The sequence below is a fragment of the Giraffa tippelskirchi genome, chromosome 7, assembly GCF_054371585.1.
Source record: "Giraffa tippelskirchi isolate mGirTip1 chromosome 7, T2T-mGirTip1v1.2.pri, whole genome shotgun sequence".
NCBI classification, from domain to species: domain Eukaryota; kingdom Metazoa; phylum Chordata; class Mammalia; order Artiodactyla; family Giraffidae; genus Giraffa; species Giraffa tippelskirchi.
Window position 1 is genome coordinate 117,383,695 of NC_137281.1, and position 21,537 is coordinate 117,405,231.

The 21,537-nt window shown below is 38.5% G+C and overlaps 1 protein-coding gene across 1 annotated transcript in view; it reads right to left on the reverse strand.

Moving 5' to 3' along the window:
- Positions 1 to 21,537, reverse strand: part of UNC13C (unc-13 homolog C) — a 1,717,543-nt gene that overhangs the window by 56,378 nt on the left and 1,639,628 nt on the right. Inside the window, exons 58-59 of the mRNA XM_081513848.1 lie at positions 20,860 to 20,916; positions 15,264 to 15,344 (exon numbers count right to left, since the gene is read on the reverse strand). Of these exons, the coding sequence (XP_081369974.1) occupies positions 15,264 to 15,344; positions 20,860 to 20,916 (138 nt within the window). The remainder of the gene's footprint in view (positions 1 to 15,263; positions 15,345 to 20,859; positions 20,917 to 21,537) is intronic.

Here is a 21,537-nt window from a genome sequence, read left to right on the forward strand (position 1 = left end):
TTCCTCCTCCAGGGGATCTTCCTGACTGAGGAATTGCACCTGAGTCTCTTGTATCTCTTGCACTGCCAGATGGACTCTTTACCACTAGGGTCACCTGGGCTATGTAAAACTCTGTAAATTGTAGAAAATGGATAATAATGCATATGACTCCTGTCCAAAGAGATGCAAATTATTTACTTCTGGTGGGATGCAACTGATCACTGTTTTGTGGCCAGATCTGTTTTGCCTCTATTCAAATTTATTTCAGCTTTCCTCATTGCTTATCTTTATGTGAAGCTCTTGGAATTCTTCTTTGAGCCAACTGTAAGATCTTACTGGTCGTCTCATTAATTGATGAGTTAAATAATATTTTTGACAAGTTTTATAACTGCATGAATGTCAGTTATACCCTTATTTTTTAAATTAATTTTTATTGGAGTATAGTTGATTTACAGTGTTGCTAGTTTGTGCTGTATAGCAAAGTAAATCAATTATACATACACGCATATCCACTCTTTCATATTCTATTCCCATATAGGTCATTAAAGAGTACTGAGTAGAGTTCCCTGTGCTATACAGTAGATTTTTATTAGTTATTTTATATATAGTAGTGTTTATATTATCAATCCCGAACTCCCAATTTATCCCTTCCTCCCTTCTCCCTTTGTAACCGTAAGTTTGTTTTCTACATCTGTGACTCTATTTCTGTTTTGTAAATAGGTTCACTTTTAGCATTTTCTTAGATTTCACATATAAGCAGTATTATATGATATTTGTCTTTCTCTATCTGACTTAATTCACTCAGTATGACAATCTCCTAGGCCAACTGTGTTGCTGCAAATGGCATTTTTTCATTCTTTTTATGGCTGAGTATGATTTCATAGTGTGTATGTGTGTGTGTATATATGTATATGTATATATGTGTGTATATGTATATAGGTGTATATGTATATATATATGTATACGTATATATGTATATGTATATCTACATATATGTGTGTGTGTGTATATATTACATCTTCTTTATTTATTCCTCTGTTGACGGACATTTAGGTTGCTTCCATGTCTTGGCTATTGTAAATAATGCTGCACTGAACACTGGGGTACATGTGTCTGTCTGAATTATGAATTTCTTCAGATATGTGCCCAGGAATGGGATTTCTGGATCATATGGAAGATCCATTTGTAGTTTTTTAAGGACCATCCATACTATTCTCCATAATGGTTGTACCAGTTTACATTACCACCAATTGTGTGTGGGGATCCCTTTTCTGTATTTTTTTCATCACAGCTTCAATTTCATAACTTGTGATTGGTCTGTTTATATTTTTTAATTATTCCTGGTTCAGTCTTAGAAGGTTGTACCTTTCTAAGAATTTGTCCATTTTTTTCTAGGTTGTCCATTTTATTGGTTTATAGTTGTTTGTAGTATTTTATATTTCTGTGATGTCAGTTGTAACAGCTTCTCCTTTTTCATTTCTAACTTTATTGATTTGAGTCCTCTCCCTTTCTTCTTGATGAGTCTGGCTAAAGGTTTATGCATTTTATTTTTCTTTTCAAAGAACCAACTGTTAGGTTCATTGATTTTTGCCATTGTTTTCTTTGTCTCTATTTCACTTATGTCTGCTCTGATCTTTATGATTTCTTCCTTTCTCCTAACTTTGAGTTTTATTCTTTTTTTTTTCCTCTAGTTGCTTTAGGTTTAAGATTAGGTTTACTTGAGATTTTTCTTTTTTCCTGAGGTAGAAATGTATTACTATAAACTTCCCCCTTGGAACTGCTTTTGCTATCCCATAGGTTTTGGGTCATCATATTTTCATTGTCACTTTGTCTCTAGGCATTTAAAAAAAAATTTCCCCTTTGATTTCTTCAGTGATCATATACTCTTTTAAAACAAATGATCTTACACAATGTATGTAAGGTAGCATGGTGACAACCTTAATATAGATTACTGTCTAATTTGTGAGGAAGGGCCATCGCCTGTGGCTTACCCTAAAGAGCATCAGTGATGGGGTGACCTTCCTGGCTGTTCTCTCTTCCTCTTCTCCCTTAACAAATATTTACTAAATCTGTGTTGAGAACCAGAACTTATGCCAAGGGTATGAAGCAAAAGAGGCCTAGAGATTGTTCACAAAGGGACTGTGATCAAGTAGGAAATGTTATTGTCAGTGAATGACTCCAATGATATGTTGGAGGCGTAATAAAGAGAATTTAAAAAGACAGACAATAGGACTAGGAAATAATGCTGTTGCTGAAGGAATCAATAAAGACTTTCAAAGAAGTGACACCTATGGTGTCTTGTTTATTAGCACTGCCATTTTCCACTTCAGCAGCCACCAGATAATTTACCACCATGGACTAAAGAAAGGGGAAAATCCCACTAGGTAACTGAGAGGAACTGCTTGAGAAGAATTGAAGTACAGGTATTCCCCATTCTTTGAAAATTGGCTTTATGCTCCTTCACTTTTGTAGATGACCTACATTAGTACTGTTTTTGCTAACCAAAAGAGACATGAAAATGATTTTCACTTTTGTGAAAAAAAAAAATGTGAAAACAGCAGTGAGCTCTTAGAGGCACTGTATATCCTGAGTAGCGAGAGTGATACCACCCAGCGCCTAACCCAGGAATTACACCCAGCATCTGAGCATCAAGCTGCCATGGTTTTGTACTGTATTTGTGCTTGATCTCGATTTATTTTGTGCATCCCTTAGCAGGATGAGTCCTAAGGTAATTGCTTCTTGCCTATGTCATTTCAGCTAATAAAAGTTTTCATAGGAATGCTCTCCTTTCCTGTAGTGGGGGAAACCTGCGGTTGTAGTTCTCATGTTTCTTTGGTATAGTTTAAAATATACTGTTTTACTACTGTCACTCTATTGCCATTACTAACCTTGTGCTTCCTGAAAGTTACAAGTTGCCTTTAGGAAGTAGAAAGCCTTGAGAAGTTAAGAGATTTCATATACTCTTAAAGATTCACAATGCTTTTTAATACATTAATGGCTGTGTGATTCACAGTGGTAGGGAAAACTGTTTGACCTTTCACTAACATACCTGTTCTTAAAATCATTAGGCTATAGGACATCTATCGCACAGGACATCTACTAACTCTCAGGGACACACAAGTGTTCCATGGAATATTGTTTAGGAACATCTAGGATAGAAGAATGTAACTGGGCTTAATATAATTGAGGTAGTTTTGAGTGCCTAGAAGACTTTATGTAAACACTGAACTAGAGTTAGGCTATAAGAGCATAAACTATGTACCGTATTTGTCTTGAAACTCTCTAATAACTTTATAGGAAGACATGTTTTCACTAAAAAAGCATTATTTTGTAGGCTTTCGATACATGGGGAACTAATCATATAGTGAAAACATAAATAAGGTATGAGCTTGTTCCTGAGAAAAGCCTGAGGGTCTCTGTAGAGTTTCCAGTTATGATCCAGAGCTGACTCGTTCCTTTTGAGCCATGGAGTGTTTTGAGTCATTCGGTAAAAGCTCTAGCAGGACAGTAAGTGAACAGTAGAAGATTTGTAAGGGCAGAAATGGTGCCTTTGTCTTTTAGTGCATTGTATAACAGAAGACATTGTAAGACAAACTCAGGCCAGAAGGCAGCAATGTTAGGAGTGAAAACAAGTTGCAGGAAGCTAAGCATGAAAGCTTCTGTTCAGTGGTTCAGTGAACACAGATAAATAACACATGCCATGGGGCTCCTCATTCACAGAGAAAAGGAAATGATTTCTATGGTTATGCAAATGCCAACCTGATGACAAAGAGAAAAGGAAAAGGTCTGTATTTGCAATAAAATTTTTATTGCAAAGTAAAGAATGGGGGTGACATGGCTTAACATCAGTAAACTTTTAGAGTCTTAAAGCTTTACTCGTGCTCAAATTTAATATGATTTATTAATTGATGAGGTAGCTATCAAAGCTAATGAAATCTGATCATGTATTAATATCATAGATAGGTCAAGACAAAGGGTGTGATAGAGCAATAGCATTCTCTGCTGATTAGAACATATCTGGAATATGAGGGTGGTTCCTTGGCATCACCATTTTATGAGAAATATAAAATGGAAATCGCCTCAAGGTAGATGACCAGAACTTTGTAAGCTCTAGAAGCCTTGTTATTCAATAAACAGCTGCAGATAACTTGAGGCAGCATGATAGTTTTCTTTAATGTCTGAAAGGCATTGAAAAGAGGAAGACATAGAAAAGGAAACAGAATTATTTTATAGTAGTTTTAAAGGGTAGAAAGAGAACCAATTCATAATTAGAGGCACCAGGGAAGCAGATATTGGTTTGATATAAAGAAAATATTTTATAATAAGTATATCTTAAAAACTGAAGCTGCTACACGTGAATTAGTAAAGTCCCATTACTGGCCATTATTAAGGGACGGTCAGTTGACCAAAGGGCTCCCCTGGTAGCTCAGCTGGTTAAGAATCAGCCTGCAATGCAAGAGACTCTGGTTTGATTCCTGGGTCGGGAAGATCCTCTGGAGAAGGGATAGGATACCCATTCCAGTATTCTTGGGCTTCCCTGGTGGCTCAGATGGTAAACCTGCCTCTAATGTGGCAGTTCAGTTCAGTTCAGTAGCTCAGTCATGTCCGACTCTCTGCGACCTCATGAATTGCAGCACGCCAGGCCTCTCTGTCCATCACCAACTCCCGGAGTCTACCCAAACCCATGTCCATCGAGTCGGTGATGCCATCTAACCATCTCATCCTCTGTCGTCCCCTCCTCCCGCCCCCAATCCTACCCAGCATTAGGGTATTTTCCAATGAGTCAACCCTTCGCATGAGGTGGCCGAAGTATTGGAGCTTCAGCTTCAACATCAGACCTTCCAATGAACACCCAGGATTGATCTCTTTTAGGATGGATTGATTGGATCTCCTTGCAGTCCAAGGGACTCTCAAGAGTCTTCTCCAACACCACAGTTCAAAAGCATCAATTCTGCGGTGCTCAGCTTTCTTCACCGTCCAACTCACATCCATACATTACCACTGGAAAAACCATAGCCTTGACTAGACGGACTTTTGTTGGCAAAGTAATGTCTCTGCTTTTAAATATGCTATCTAGGTTGGCCATAACCTTCCTTCCAAGGAGTAAGCGTCTTTTAATTTCATGGCTGCAATCACCATCAGCAGTGATTTTGGAGCCCCCCAAAATAAAATCTGACACTGTTTCCACTGTTTCCCTATCTATTTCCCATGAAGTGATGGGACCAGATGCCATGATCTTAGTTTTCTGAACGTTGAGCTTTAAGACAACTTTTTCACTCTCCTCTTTCACCTTCATCAAGAGGCTCTTTAGTTCTTCTTCACTTCCTGCCATAAGGGTGGTGTCATCCGCATATCTGAGGTTATTGATATTTCTCCCAGCAATCTTGATTCCAGCTTGTGTTTCTTCCAGCCCAGCGTTTCTCATGATGTACTCTGCATATAAGTTAAATAAGCAGGGTGACAATATACAGCCTTGACGTACTGCTTTTCCTATTTGGAACCAGTCTGTTATTCCATGTCCAGTTCGAACTGTTGCTTCCTGACCTGCATACAGGTTTCTCAAGAGACAGTTCAGATGGTCTGGTATTCCCATCTCTTTCAGAATTTTCCACAGTTTATTGTGATCCACACAGTCAAAGGCTTTGGCATAGTCAGTAAAGCAGAAATAGATGTTTTTCTGGAACTCTCTTGCTTTTTCGATGATCCAGCGGATACTGGCAATTTGATCTCTGGTTCCTCTGCCTTTTCTAAAACCAGCTTGAACATCTGGAAGTTCACGGTTCACGTATTGCTGAAGCCTGGCTTGGAGAATTTTGAGCATTACTTTACTAGCATGTGAGATGAGTGCAACTGTGCGGTAGTTTGAGCATTCTTTGGCATTGCCTTTCTTTGGGATTGGAACGAAGACTGACCTCTTCCAGTCCTGTGGCCACTGCTGAGTTTTCCAAATTTGCTGGCATATCGAGTGCAGTACTTTCACAGCATCACCTTTGAGGATTTGAAATAGCTCAACTGGAATTCCATCACCTCCACTAGCTTTGTTCGTAGTGATGCTTTCTAAAGCCCACTTGACTTCACATTCCAGGATGTCTGGCTCTAGGTGAGTGATCACACCATCGTGATTATCTGGGTCGTGAAGATCTTTTTTGTACAGTTCTTCTGTGTATTCTTGCCACCTCTTCTTAATATCTTCTGCTTCTGTTAGGTCCATACCATTTCTGTCCTTTATCGAGCCCATCTTTGCATGAAATGTTCCTTTGGTATCTCTAATTTTCTTGAAGAGATCTCTAGTCTTTCCCAATCTGTTGTTTTCCTCTATTTTTTTGCACTGGTCGCTGAGGAAGGCTTTCTTATCTCTGCTTGCTATTCTTTGGAACTCTGCATTCAGATGGGAATATCTTTCCTTTTCTCCTTTGCTTTTCACTTCTCTTCTCTTCCAAGCTATCTGCAAGGCCTCCTCAGACAGCCATTTTGCTTTTTTGCATTTCTTTTCCATGGGGATTTTCTTGATCCCTGTCTCCTGTACAATGTCACGAACCTCTGTCCATAGTTCATCAGGCACTCTGTCTATCAGGTCTAGTCCCTTAAATCTATTTGTCACTTCCACTGTATACTCATAAGGGATTTGATCTAGGTCATACCTGAATTGTCTAGTGGTTTTCCCTACTTTCTTCAATTTAAGTCTGAATTTGGCAATAAGCAGTTCATGATCTGAGCCACAGTCTTCTCCTGGTCTTGTTTTTGCTGACTGTATAGAGCTTCTCCATCTTTGGCTGCAAAGAATATAATCAATCTGATTTCGGTGTTGACCATCTGGTGATGTCCACGTGTAGAGTCTTCTCTTGTGTTGTTGGAAGAGGGTGTTTGCTATGACCAGTGCGTTCTCGTGGCAAAACTCTATTAGCCTTTGCCCTGCTTCATTCTGTACTCCAAGGCCAAACTTGCCTGTTACGCCAGGTGTTTCTTGACTTCCTACTTTTGCATTCCAGTCCCCTATAATGAAAAGGACATCTTTTTTGGGTGTTAGTTCTAAAAGGTCTTGTAGGTCTTCATAGAACTGTTCAACTTCAGCTTCTTCGGCATTAGTGGTCGGGGCATAGACTTGGATTACCGTGATATTGAATGGTTTGCCTTGGAAACGAACAGAGATCATTCTGTCGTTTTTGAGATTGCATCCAAGTACTGCATTTTGGACTCTTTTGTTGACCATGATGGCTACTCCATTTCTTCTAAGGGATTCTTGCCCACAGTAGTAGATACAATGGTCATCTGAGTTAAATTCATCCATTCCAGTCCATCTTAGTTCGCTGATTCCTAGAATGTCGACGTTCACTCTTGCCATCTCCTGTTTGACCACTTCCAGTTTGCCTTGATTCATGGACCTAACATTCCAGGTTCCTATGCAATATTGCTCTTTACAGCATCGGACTTTGCGTCTATCACCAGTCACATCCACAGCTGGGTATCGTTTTTGCTTTGGCTCCATCCCATCATTCTTTCTGGAGTTATTTCTCCACTGATCTCCATTAGTATATTGGGCACCTACTGACCTGGGGAGTTCATCTTTCAGTGTCGTATCTTTTTGCCTTTTCATACTGTTCATGGGGTTCTCAAGGCAAGAATACTGAAGTGGTTTGCCATGCCCTTCTCCAGTGGACCACAATCTGTCAGACCTCTCCACCATGACCCATCCGCACGGCATGGCTTAGTTTCATTGAGATAGACAAGGCCGTGGTCCGTGTGATCAGATTAGCTAGTTTTCTGTAATTCTAGTTTCACTGTGTCTGCCCTCTGATGCCCTCTCGCAACACTTACCGTCTTGGGTTTCTCTTACCTTGGGCCTTGGGTAATTCCTCTCGCCGCCGCCGGTCCCCAGCCCCCGGCCCGGCCTAGGCCCTGTTGGCGGCTGCCGCCCTCGGCTCCCAGCCCAGCCCCTGTCGGCCGCCGCCCCCGGCCCCCGGCCCCCGGCCCCGGGCCCGGCCTAGCCTAGCCCCTGTCGGCTGCCTCCCCCCGGCCCCCAGCCCGCCCTAGCCCCTGTCGGCCACCGCCCACGCCCCCGGCCCGCCCTAGCCCCTGTCAAGTATTGGTTAATTCCTCTGTAGAATGGGGACAGAAACAGCCATCTTGCCTGACGATGGTGTCGTAAAGATGAAATTAATTACTCTGTCTGGAAGATTTTTGTGAACTATAGAGTTCTTTCCACTTATAAGATAAGCTTTATTGTGAGAATAACTCCCCAGATTCTGGCCTTGCTTTTTTCCTAAGCACCACCCCCTGTCTCCAGCAGTTTACTAGATACTTATTTCCATGTTCCTGTCATTAAATTTAACACCAAGGTGGAAAGAAGAAATGACCCTCCTGTCTGATTTGCTATTTTTCTCTGTGGGACCAAGCTTCTCAACCACTTGGCTGAAACACTCTGAGTCATCCTGGGCTCCTCCATCATTCCTACCCCAGTTTTTAGTTGCCAAGTTCCAGTGACTGGGCCTTTCTGTGTCACTCATAGCCATCTTTCACTTTATACTCCTAAGATTACCCTCTTTGTGATAGTCCTTGTCATCTTATGCATTAAATAACCATAACTGATCTCTGTGACTACAGTCTTGAACTAGTCAATCCATTCTGCACTTTCCTGTAAGATTTCCATTGCTGCAATGGTACTTTTAGCATGCCATGTATTAATATTTTCAATATCATCTACTTGCAACCCCAACATTTCCTGTAACCTCAATGTAACACTGCTTCACTATGCAAATTTCCAGTTAAATCCAGTCCAGTCCATTGAGTGGTCTAATCATTGACTCCCAGCCTTCTGGTCTTGTGCCTTTTCATGGTCAACTTCTTTCTCCCTGAGTATGTTCAAGTCATGAGTCTTCCTCCAAAGAAACCTTTTATCTTTCCTTTCCAGCCAGTGAGCTGTCATCTGTCCTTTGTGATCACTCTTTCATATTTCCCTGATTTCTGGAGTTCATGGTAGTTGCTAACTCCCCTAAATCCTTCCCACTTTTATATGTGTCCCCTCCTCAAGCCCAGTAGCATCTGTATCACCCTATTCCATCTCTGACATGATTTTTTTTGTAAATTAACACATATCATTACTTCATTTTCAACATGCCTTCCCTGCCTTGTAATCTAGAAACTCCAGCAGAAAGCGAACAGCACTGCTTCCTAGAGGGGGGTCTCAGAAAGCACCAGAAATCTTAGGGGTTTTGTGCCCTTGTAGTGTGAAAATGCTGTGCACAGGAAACCAAAAGGACGGAGGACAGGACTTGGACTGTTACTTGGGGCAAAGTGTCTGATTTAATAGCATCCTTGAGAGAGAATGAGTGGTTTATTAGGAAAGGAGGAAAACAATAAAAACCTAGTTGTACTAGAATATGTGGGGTCTTGGGTTTACCAGTGGAAAGAAGCTCCTTCAAAATAACCAATCCTCAGGCAAAAGGAGATGCAAGTTCAATTCCTGGGTCAGAAAGATCCCCTGGAGGAGGAAATGGCAACCCACTCCAGTATTCTTGCCTGGAGAATCCCTGGACAGAGGAGCCTGGCAGGCTACAGGATCGCAGAGTCAGACATGATTGAGCACCCATGCACACAGGTAGTATGATGGTTACATTTATGAAGAGTTTTCTATAGGATAGGAACTGTTTTCATTGTTTTATTGTGATAACTCATTTTGTTTTTTGACAATACATTCTTAAGTCCTAATAGTACTCCCACAAGAGAGGACAGTAGCTCGTATATTCTAGTCTTTCTCTCTTAATCACCCACTATTCTGATACTCTATCAGTACTATTCCCCATGTAGTTTCAGATATTTTCTTTACGTTTATATCCAGCTTCTGATGTTTGCAAAGATTTCCCACCCTCATACAGGAATACACTGCTTCACTAATATATGGGTGAGTGATGTGAGTGATGAGGGGCTTGAAAGAGCTTTGTATGAGGTATCATTTTCTTTATCTTAAAAAATAACCAGAGATATTTTTGTTTCTTATATTCTTCATGAGAATACAAAAACAAAACAAAACAAAACAATAAAAAACTAGAACATTTCAGACCTTAATGTGATTTGTGAGAAAAAAAAAAAATAGAACTACTAACTAAAAAATCAGGATAAATACTGTCTGCATGGTTAACAAGTCATCTCTTTTATAATCCCAATAAAAATGCTAAATTCTTCTAATTCTTCACATTTATCAGATATTTGAAGATCTCTCACACTCTATTTTTACTGGCTCATGGAAATATGCTAATGTTTCTTTACAAGTCTGCTGGGAGATTTTACTTCTTTGGTTACATGTACCATTTTGGTAGAAATTTCCCATCATCACTCTTTTTCCTTCCAATACCAGTATCAGACTTCTGAAAAATTCATGGAGATGATCTGTTTTGCAAATTTAGACATTATCATCAGTTGTTTTTAACAACTGAGGTTACTTTAAAGACTTACTTGATAGTTATTTAAGAAATTATTTTTTAAGACAATAGAAGTCCTCTGTTATACATTGGATCATAATATGCTACTTCCTCCCTTTTGCCAACAAACTGAAGTTCAGATTCTTGGTGTTTACGCCTCACCACTTTGGGTCCAAGTCGATGTGTCTCTTCTATTCTATATATTCCCCTTATTTCTCAACCAATCTTGATTTCCCTCTACATTAGCCTATTTGAAGTATTCAGGCTACTGCATACCTCAATCACATTTCACTCAAGCTTTTCTCTAAGCCTTTGGTGACTTTCCCCCTTGCTTTCCCATTTAATGATCTGAAACTTCCTTCACCAGGAAGCTTCCCCTAGCCACTCACAGAGAATTTATCACACTCGCTGCACTTCCCAGTACTTTCTCAGTAACTCTCATATTTTATGGATTGTAGATGTTTCTGTTCCTAAGTTAAGAGCAAAATCTCTTTAATTTTCAGTCACCTCTTTACTGCTTATCATCTTTGTTACATACGGTAAGCTCTCAAATAATGATTTCTGAATTGCAGTACTCCAAACTAGATAGGTTGTTCTGTTCTTCCCATGAGCACCTGAAGTTTAAATAATGCACAAACTGTACTTACAAATTATAAAAGACAACGTGCTAAGTAAGAAACAGCCACCAAAAATGACTCTTGAATAGTGGTTACCAGGATTGTGTAGGACTTGGTCAGGGTGAGAGCCTGAGAGGCATACTATCCCATGTCCTGTTATTTGTCTGGAATCCTGAGTATCAGAAATGGTGTTATCTAGGATTTTTCAAGGCTGTATTTGAATAGATATTCATAGTTATTCCACATTCTCCCCTGAACACCAAGAAACGCAGATTTCTAGAGGGCCCAATTCCATGTGTTTATTTTTATTTTTTATTGGAGAGCTTACACATAGCCCCTCTTTTTGGGATTTCCTTCCCATTTAGGTCACCACAGAGCACTGAGTAGAATTCCCTGTGCTAGTTAGTAGGTTTTCAGTTATCTATTTTACACATATTGTCAATAGTGTAAATATATGTGTGTGTGTGTATGTGTATATATATATATATGTGTATATATATATATATGTCAATCCCAATCTCCTAATTCATCCCACCCTCTCTTTCTCACTTGGTATCCGTATGTTTATTCTCTACCTCTGTGTCTCTACTTCTGCTTTGTAAGTAAGGCTGTCTATACCAAATTGTTCAGATTCCATACATTTGTGTTAATATATGATACTTGTTTTTCTCTTAGTGACTTATTTCACTCTGTATGATAGTCTCCAGGTCCATCTACATCTCTACAAATGACCCAATTTTGTTCCTTTTTATGACTAATTATATACACCTACTACACCTTCTTTATCCTTTCCTCTGCGAAGACATTTAGGTTGTTTCCATTATTTTTAGTGAAACCTCTGTATTCCATGTGGAGAAGGCGATGGCACCCCACTCCAGTCCTCTTGCCTGGAAAATCCCATGGACGGAGGAGACTGGTAGGCTACAGTCCATGGGGTCGCTAAGAGTCGGACACGACTGAGCGACTTCACTTTCATGCACTGGAGAAGGAAATGGCAACCCACTCCAGTATTCTTGCCTGGAGAATCCCAGGGACGGCGGAGCCTGGTGGGCTGCCGTCTATGGGGTTGCACAGAGTCGGACACGACTGAAGTGACTTAGCAGCAGCTGTATTCCATGGCATGATGTCAAACATTTGCCACATACATTTCAGAATGTCATGAATTTAGAATGTTGGGAAAAATACAACCAGCCAGTTTTTTTCCCCTATGTTTTTCAAACTTCATCAGAAAATAACTAGAGGATGGTTCAAAATTAAAAAAAAAAGAGTCTTGAGATTCACAATACAGTCAAGAGTACACGCTGTTGGAAAAAGCTCTTCTGTTTTTCTCGGAAAGAAACTCACATTTCAGGGAATCTCTTGTAAGTCCTAAATCTTCCTGAGATGATAGGAGTTTGAGACTCCAAAGCTCAGCTTTAAATAGGGTTTCTGCATTTGCCTCTGTAGCAGCTTGCACATGCTGATTAAGTTGTTGGCTATCTGTTTCAGAGCTGTTGACTTGGCTCAGTGTTGGCAGGTAAATGTAATGCCTCCAAGGCCAACCATGCTAGCTGCCGCAGATCATGGTAACTATTTCTCGTGCCATGTTCTATACTTTCGACTTATAGTTGAAACTACCTGTGACTGGTATGACAAAATAACCCAGTCTAATTAGAATTTTAATATTTAAGTTAATATTTTCATCAGTACCTGTGTAGAGGTTGAATGAGTTCATATTATTTTAAATCATTAGAAAATAATCTAAATAACTGAAACATGGTGTTTTAATTTAGAAAGAACTAATCTATCTAATAGGAATATTACCCATTTTGGCTTGCTGCCTTTTCCTACACCTTGTTAACATTTAGTGAAATAAGCAAGGGCACTGATTTTAGAGTTTGGCATCTTTTGTCAGCTCTGCCAATTACAAGTGACTCTGGACTTAGACAAACAACTTAAACCTGCTTAGCCTCTGCTCTTTCATCTGTAAAATGTGAATGATCATTCTTGGTGTACTTAACACCCAGGATGTTTATAAGGATCAGGTGAGAAGATGTATGTATGTGAAAGATGACTGAAAGAATACACAACACTATTTTAGCCACAGTCTACAAACTCCATAGAATCCTCTTCCTTCAATTTTCACTTTCTCACGTTCAGCTTATTTGCTTAAAATCACCTAAAGAAGAATTAAGGATCATGTTGTTGGCAGCCTTTGGGAATTAGCCTGGATAGTGTCTACTACTTCAGTATAAGAATATCTTTCCCATGAAGTGTCCACCTGACAGTATTCCCTTTGCTGAGCCCCCAGCAGATACTGAATCACTAGCTCTTGAGACTACAATTCTTTTAAATAGTATTCCTCTTTCTCTTGAATTCCTTTGTAGTCACCATTAGAAGCAGTGCCTTGTAGTATAATCAGGGTAAATCTCAGAATCAGAAAAGATAAAAGGGAGTCCCAGCTTTGGAAAACTGACTTTAGGCCATTGGAAGAAATATTAGGTGACTCTCTTGGCAGAGGGGCAGAGGACGGGAATGAAAGGCTCTCAAAGCAGGTAAAGTGGGTGTAGCATGGAGACCCCAGAGGAAAAGTTGGGAAGTAGGGAGACTGAAGACCTGACCTCCGGTTCTGAGGTTCTAAAGGACCAAGGTCAGACTCCAGTCCTGGGAAACAAGATAATGACATGGACCCACTTACTGGATCTTAGATACCAGGCAGTAGTCTTTTTTAAAAGGGGAAGGCAAGTGTCTGGTCACTGAGGCTGAACTAAAGTACTATCACCAATGACCTGGACAGGAAGACAGTATAGTTGAGAGGTCAACATGTAGACCAGAGGGATTTGCTTGGGGATTGGGATTGTCCCAGAGTTTGGGCAGAACTAGTCTTGTAGGAGGTGGTCATCTGTCCCCATCAAGAAGAACTAGAGAAAAGTTGGAGTTAGGGAACATGAGCCAGGTCTGTCAGTACAATGAAGGCCATTATCTATTTTCACAGAACACATTTTTCTTGCTCTCTTAGAGTCATCCATTGACCTAATAAAATCCACTAAGGGCTGAATTCTGATTCTATAATCATATTTTTTTAACTGTTCAGTGTGTGCCCTAGAGTTACTTTTTTCTACTAGCACTTTCCTCTATAGCCATGAGTTCTGGCATAATCCCAAAGGGCAGTCATTTCTTACTCATATTTTTGAAAATTATTCTTAAAAAGAGCTGGTTTTGTATTTTTCCTTTCTTTCACGTTTTCCAATTTTAAAAATGATTTTGCACAATATTTATATACTTCCAGCCCATATTCTGGCTGCATCTATAGAAACTCCATCTCTGTCATCTCAATGCCAAAATTCACACACTCCATTTTCTACAGAGTGTCACAAAATTGTCACCTCACAACTTTTATTTTGCAGTTTTTGCCACTGAAGCAGCAAAAGATGTTCTCTTATTAAACGCTGAAACTGCAAAAATCATGAGGTAATAGTTTTGTGGAGTGTCCGACTGTCATACAAATAGAACTCTGTTTTAATGACTCCTGTTGTAATATCTGTTTCTATCCAGTGAGATTATTCTGTGCTTGTAAAATGGCTTGTGGTAGCTCACAGTTCTCTGCTACACTCTTTACACTTCCTTGATAATAGGTGCTTCCCCCTGTGAAGCATTCAGACATTGGACGCAGTCCAAATTTAGGAGATGGATTAATATTTCACTCTTTAATAAACTTTCACATATAAATATAAAATTATGTATATAAATCTGTAAGGGATCATATGAAAACAAAGAACTCTGACGTTATGTTTTGAGAACTACCTATATTTAACCCACACTACAAAAGCTTTTAGCCAAACTTTAGCTAAACATTGATACACACAATGCAATGCCTTTGGGTTTTCAGCAGAAAACTAAATTATTATCTTTACTAAGAGAGAAGAGAAAATTGATTTTCCAAAATCATTTCAACAAGCATTGAAAACACAAACAGAAATTCTATTAACCATAAGTGCCCTGAAGCATCTATTGATATTTAACTGGACTTTGGAGGTACATGTCTTTCTTTGAAAACATCTGTTACAACATAGATTTCTTACCCATTTTCTAAAGGTAGACAAAGAAAGCAGCTCTAAGGGTAGAGTAATATGGATATAATAATGATATAGTATGGGCTAAGTCTGACACACTCCCAGAATGTTTGTACACAACTGTCTACCATATCTATGGATGTACAGCATCTGGGGTACACTTCTCTGAGGGTACATATCCAGGGACTCTAAAATCTTACCTTGATGGTAGCCAGGACCACCTCCATTATACCACACTGTCTTGGTGTCAGACCCTTGGTATCCTCTCGAATCACGTGTTCCTGGAAAACAGGTGAACAATTTCTTATAAAATTACCAGTTAATTTGTTTACCAACTGCTTTCAAACAAAATTTGTATAATCCTTGTATGCAGATATTTCCCATTTGAGATAACTTTTTCATATGAACACATTTAGATGATGATAATGACAATTTTGTCAGATATTTAATAAAAATTTGTTTTGCCCAAAGAAGAAATACTACATGTTAACTTAAAAAGCAGTGCTTTGATTCATATATGGCTTTATTTTTCACCTGCAATCTAATGTTATGGGGTGGGGGGGAAGAGATGATCCTGGAAAATGTGTGTCCAAGCTTTTCTACATTAATCCCTGCTTTCTGTTCTGTCACACTGAAGAAGGTCAACCTTGGAAAGGAGTTAGGAGGTAAATTTTAGCCTCATTCAATTATTACTGATAAAATCTACTTTAAGTATAATGCTCTCACTTTTCTCACTTTCTAGGATCCCCTTAATGCTCAGTCATTAAAAGGAAAATTCCCAAAGAATTAACTGAATTCAGTTCTGGAGGTTTTCACTATTTTAAATTCAGTTTTCAATATTTTAGAACTGATTTCCATAATAACATTGCATTTTCCTCACTGTTCACTATGAACTCTGTCTTCATCTGAAGTTATTTAGGGAAATGATGGTAGAAAGTTGAGGACAACAGTAAGGAAAACTTGTCTGGAGAAAAATTTTTAAATTCCTAACCCACAGACTGATGATACAATCTCACCAGGGCATCCACTGTTCTAGTCAACAACATTCAACACATATTTCCTGAGTGCTTGTTATGTGCTAGTACTGTTTTAGGTGACTGAGATAATATTGTTTCATAAAAGAAAGACTTTTGTCCTCCAGAGCTTAATTTCTAACTTAGATAAGTGCGTCTCTGTGAATCATAAGGAAAGTCAGTATGGGTGGACATAACTCTGAGAATGCACGGCTTGGTCAAGGGATCAGTGTCTTTGTTCAGTAATAAAAAGCGCCTCTTTTTCTATGGGGCACAGCAAGTGGATCATGGACCCCAATTTAGCTGTCATCCACTCCCTTTGTGGGACACTTTTGTGAAATGTACAAACTGTACAGTCACACCCAGTGGCTCATCTTTCTATTCCAGTCCTTGTGTTACTCTGCATTTAGCAGGTGCCATGACTTTCTGAAGATAATCTCTCTGTTTTACTCACTTCTGCAGACTGTGCCTGTCTTGGCAATTATCACCTGCTAGGTACTCAATATGTTTTTGGTAACTGAGTTGTAATTCTTCAGAATATCTTAAATGATTCCATATGCTTGAATGGAATCACAGTCCCTTAAATATTGTTCAAAACTTGTTATAATGCTAGATTCACGGTATATACTTCTGCATCTTTCTCTGATGTGGGGATTTCACCACAAATATATGAGTCCATTTAATATTTTAAAAATAAGGATATTAAATACCCATCAAGACTCAAAGAATAATGGGAAATTTTTGCCAAATTATAGAGAGAAATGCTTGAAGGCAAGTAAATAAATCTCTCTGGCTTTGTCAATCTTGACTGGCTTTTCGATGTGGTCACATTTTTTAATAGATGCTAATAAATAATGTTTGTGCTATAGAAAAATACAATTCTTACAAGAAATGATTTTCTGGGATTTAATAATAACTTATTCAAATAAGGTAGTCTCTGAAAAAGGCTGTCAATGTGTTACTGCTTGCTTGCAAGAAATTCATTGTCTCAGATGTATTTTTACTAACTAGTTTTGATATTGTATCACCTGTCCATAAAAATGTTATGCCAGATAAATCTGATCCCATAAAATAGTAATAAGTTGGGCATACTTACAATAACTTACATTATAAAGTTACAGAGGATGAAGTAATATAGAATATGTAAAAATCTGAATAAATCCTTGCTTAATGAATTAATTCTAAATCATAGTCACATGCAGAAAAGAAATTAGTTTCTTTCGTTGTTCTATGTTCCCTGATTCTTTTAAGTAAGGTAGTCATTTGTTAATATTTCTGTACAGGCTTGCTGAATTTACTCATTAATACTATTATTTCAAACGACACTTTACCTGTGGATCCAATCTGCTTTCAAACTAATTCATGAAAAAATGAAAAGACCCAGGATTTGAAATGAAAACAAAAACATTGGAAGCAACATTCTAGTAAAATATGGGAAAACAGTTTTTGCAGTTCTGCCTGAAAGAGAACATAGCCAATATTCTTTGATATAAACTGGACCAATGTTTTCTTAGGTCATTCTCCCGAGGCAATAGAAATGAAAGCAAAAATCAACAAATGGGACCTAATCAAATGTACAAGCTTTTGTACAACAAAGGAAACCATAAACAAGACAAAAAGCCTACAGAATGGGAGAAAATATTTGCAAGTGAAACAGACTTTTATGGTTAGCAAAGGGGAAAGATGACAGGGACGGATAAACTGAGTCTGGGATTTTCATATACACATTACTAAGATAACTGATAGGGACCTACTGTATAACACAGGTAACTCTACTCAATAATCTAAATGGGAAAAGAATTTGAAAAATAATGGATATATGTATAACTGAATCACTTTGCTGTACACCTGAAACTAACACAACATTGTAAATCAACTATATTCCAATATAATTTTTTTAATTTAAAAATATGTAGTACATGTACATAATGTAATGCAGCAACATGGATAGATATTATCTACTAAGTGAAGTAATCTGAAAGACAAAGACCATAAGGTGTCACTTGTATGTAGAATTTAAAATATGGCATAAATGAACCTATCTACAAAAGAAACATACTCACAGACACAGAGAACAGACTTGTGGTTGTCAGGGGGAAGGTGGGTAGAGGAAAGATGGAGTGAGCATTTGGGGTTACCACATTCAAACCATTATATATAGAATGGATAAACAATAAGGTCCTACTGTATATCACAAGTAAATCTATTCAATATCTTGTAAACACTAATGGTGAAGAATTTTAAAAACTGTGTGTATATATGTAAAACTGAATCATTTTTACTATACAGCAGAAATTAGCACAATATAGTAAATCAACTATACTTCAATTAAAAAATGGTAGTTCTATACTTTGGCTATAATTTTAATCTTTTACATAACAATATAGAAAACTTATTGCCCAGTCATTGAAATAATAACTAAATGGACCAATAACTAACTTTAAAAACTCAAGGAACAATAATAGAAAAAATATGTTTTAAAACTGTTTTTCTATCACCTATGAACAACAGGATTCTATTTTTAGTCCTTTGGATTATTTCAGTCTTAATGAATTAACGCTTTTAGGACATTTTATTCATAATATGCTTTTAGTTTATTGTAATCAAGAGAATTCACTGAATTGAAGAAATTTTGAGGCCACTAAAGGGATATAAGTGCTGTGGTTTCTGTGGACTCTGATTTTTCCCAGGTAGCATATATATGCCCACTAAGGATCCAGTCTGTCTCTCCCTAAGATTTGAACCGGGTTGACAGCACTCCTCAGTTCAGGGTTGGGTATGTGAATTAAGCCCAACGGCATATGTCATCCCCCAGGCCACGGTGGTTGGCTTGGGAATGGTGATAATATTGCATTAGCACTGATGATGTGCCTGTAGACTTTTTGCTAGAATTTCCTGCATCAAGGTGGGTGTTCTTTTCTATAAAATTTCAAGTTCAAAAATGTTAGATATAAGCAGAGAACTGTCTTACAAACAGGAAAGGAGGCTTGTTAAGGCAGTAAGTCAAACAAGGGAAGAACAGAGTTGAAAGAGAGTAAGTAACTGGCTTCTGGAACATTGTTTGACTTCCTAATCAAGCAGTGATGGAAACCAGAGTTAGCCCAGAACTGTAAAATTTCATGGAGCTATAAATTCCTTCCTTGCTTTTGTTAGTCTGGCTTTCCATCACTTGAAACTGAAACAGTTACAGCTGATAAAGCATTCCACTCAGGAAGGTGAAGCTGAAGGAGATGCAGTATCTGTTTCCTGATGTCACACAGATGCTACACACACTGCCAAGGCCATTTCTTTTGTAATAAGGCACTGTGATGTTTCACTTTTCCAGGTTTTCTATGAGAAGCTTCAATACTGTATAAATCCATTTTTCAAAAGAGGGGATACAAATCTCAGGGAGGTTAATAAGAGGGACCAAGAAAACGATAGAGATCCAAGATCCAAAACAATAGTTTGACAATGACATCTACCTTCTACTTCCCCTCTGAACCACCATCACTGAATACCTGTGAGAAACAATTTCATGTGATGGTTCTGTCTTCTAAATAGATTATTGGCTTTTAACTTTTTTTCTGACGAAGGGGACAAAGTAGGTGATATAACAAGGTACTGCCATTATAGGGCACCTATTTCAACTCAGTAAGCAAATATGCAGCCACATGGATGATCTTTCCCCTGTTGTGTACACACAAAACAGCCCCAATGATATGTAACCCTGAGCTGCCAGCCTGGGGAAGAGACAAGAGAATGCCCTCTGTGAGTGGGAAGAGGCATACTCTTTGCAGTTACCATGCAAAGATAATGAATACGTTATCCTCACAACAATCCTATGAACCAAGGGTTAACACTGTCTGGATTTCACAAATGGCAAATCTGCAAATTAGACATGTTCAGTACTTTGGCCAGTGTCACATATTTGGAAGCCACTGAGGTAGAACACGGTCAATATCTGGAACCTACCCCCATGCTACACCATATTCTCATAGGTAGAAATAGAACAAGAACATATATTTCAACTATAGGTACAATTTTGGCCTATATGTGGTCCATTGATAAATGAATGTATTAAAAAAAGTGGTATGTACTTACAAATGCAATATTATTCAGCCTCTAAAAGGAAGGAATTCTTGTTATATGCTACAATATTAATGAAACTGCAGGACATTAGGCTAAGTGCAAAAAGTCCATTACAGAACAACAATATGTATTTTAACCAGTCAAATTTCTACTCTAGAGGGAAAAAAAAACCTGAGGTTCCCTAAACAACTGCAAAGTCCTGTAACTCTCAGGCAATAATAAAGGGTAGGATTGTTTAAACAGCAAATCCTTGTTATAACAGGGTTGATTATCTTGACAAACTCAATGTCTGCTTTGATAAGTTTATTTTCCTGCATCAGGTTTCTTGCCTGAAGAGTTCTCTAGACTTTACTGGGTTTCTGTGGAGCACCCTTTATCTTTCTTCACACAAAGCCAGTTCACTATAAAAATGAAAATATGCTAATTTATTTCCAAAGCAGTAATCCTGAATGCTTCAACACAGTCAAAAATTCCCAGCTGCCCTACGAATTGGAAAATACAAAAAAATATAGGGTGTGGGGAGAAGAAGAAAGTACAATTCAGTCCCTCCATTTTACTCTGATTCTTCTTAAAACAGATTGTGAGATCTCAGACACACATCCTTAGTCCTTCTGTATTAGATACCACTACTTACAGGAGGTTGGTTTCTCACAGAACTGTAGTCAGTGCACTACCTTTCACAGGCAACTAGTCATTTCTTTATTCTTATTACCTTCAGTTTGGAGAGTTGTCCCAGATCTTTAGCTGCGATGAAAATCATCTGGGGTCCCTAGAAACACACACATAGAAAAGGAGAGAGACGACTTATAAGATCTTCAGTAACAAAGTAGAAATGTAGTCAATAGTGTTCTCTATTTTACTGATTGTGTTTGTGACTTTTATTTCATATGCCCTAAATTGGTCTATTTTAAAAATTGGATCTGGATACCTAGCAGATACCTAGGGTTGTAACTAGAAATATAACTGTCCTCACAAGCATCCCACTTCTGGAAGTTTCTGTCTGAGTTACTGAATGAGTTACTGCTCTGGCAGCCAGTTTAATGTACAATGTGGTTTACATCAGTGAGCTTACCTTTTATTTATTTGTAGCAGAGGCAACTCCTTCCCTCCACTCCCCACCCCTTAAAATAAATTACGCAAAATTTCAAGATCCAGAGCTGTAGAAGGTGGAGCTGGTCCTCCTGACATGCCATCCAAACTGTCAGAGCCCTGCCTTCTTAACTCCTTCCTCAGCCAGAGGTTTTTCCCTAGCACCTCAAGGCCCTGGGGAGAGCTGGAAAAACAGCAGAATAAACATTGGAAGCACTACTAGAATACTCATTAGTAGCCTAGAATGTAAATAAAGTGAGCCAACTTGCAGGTTGCCCTGACAGCCTCCCCTATTGGCCAA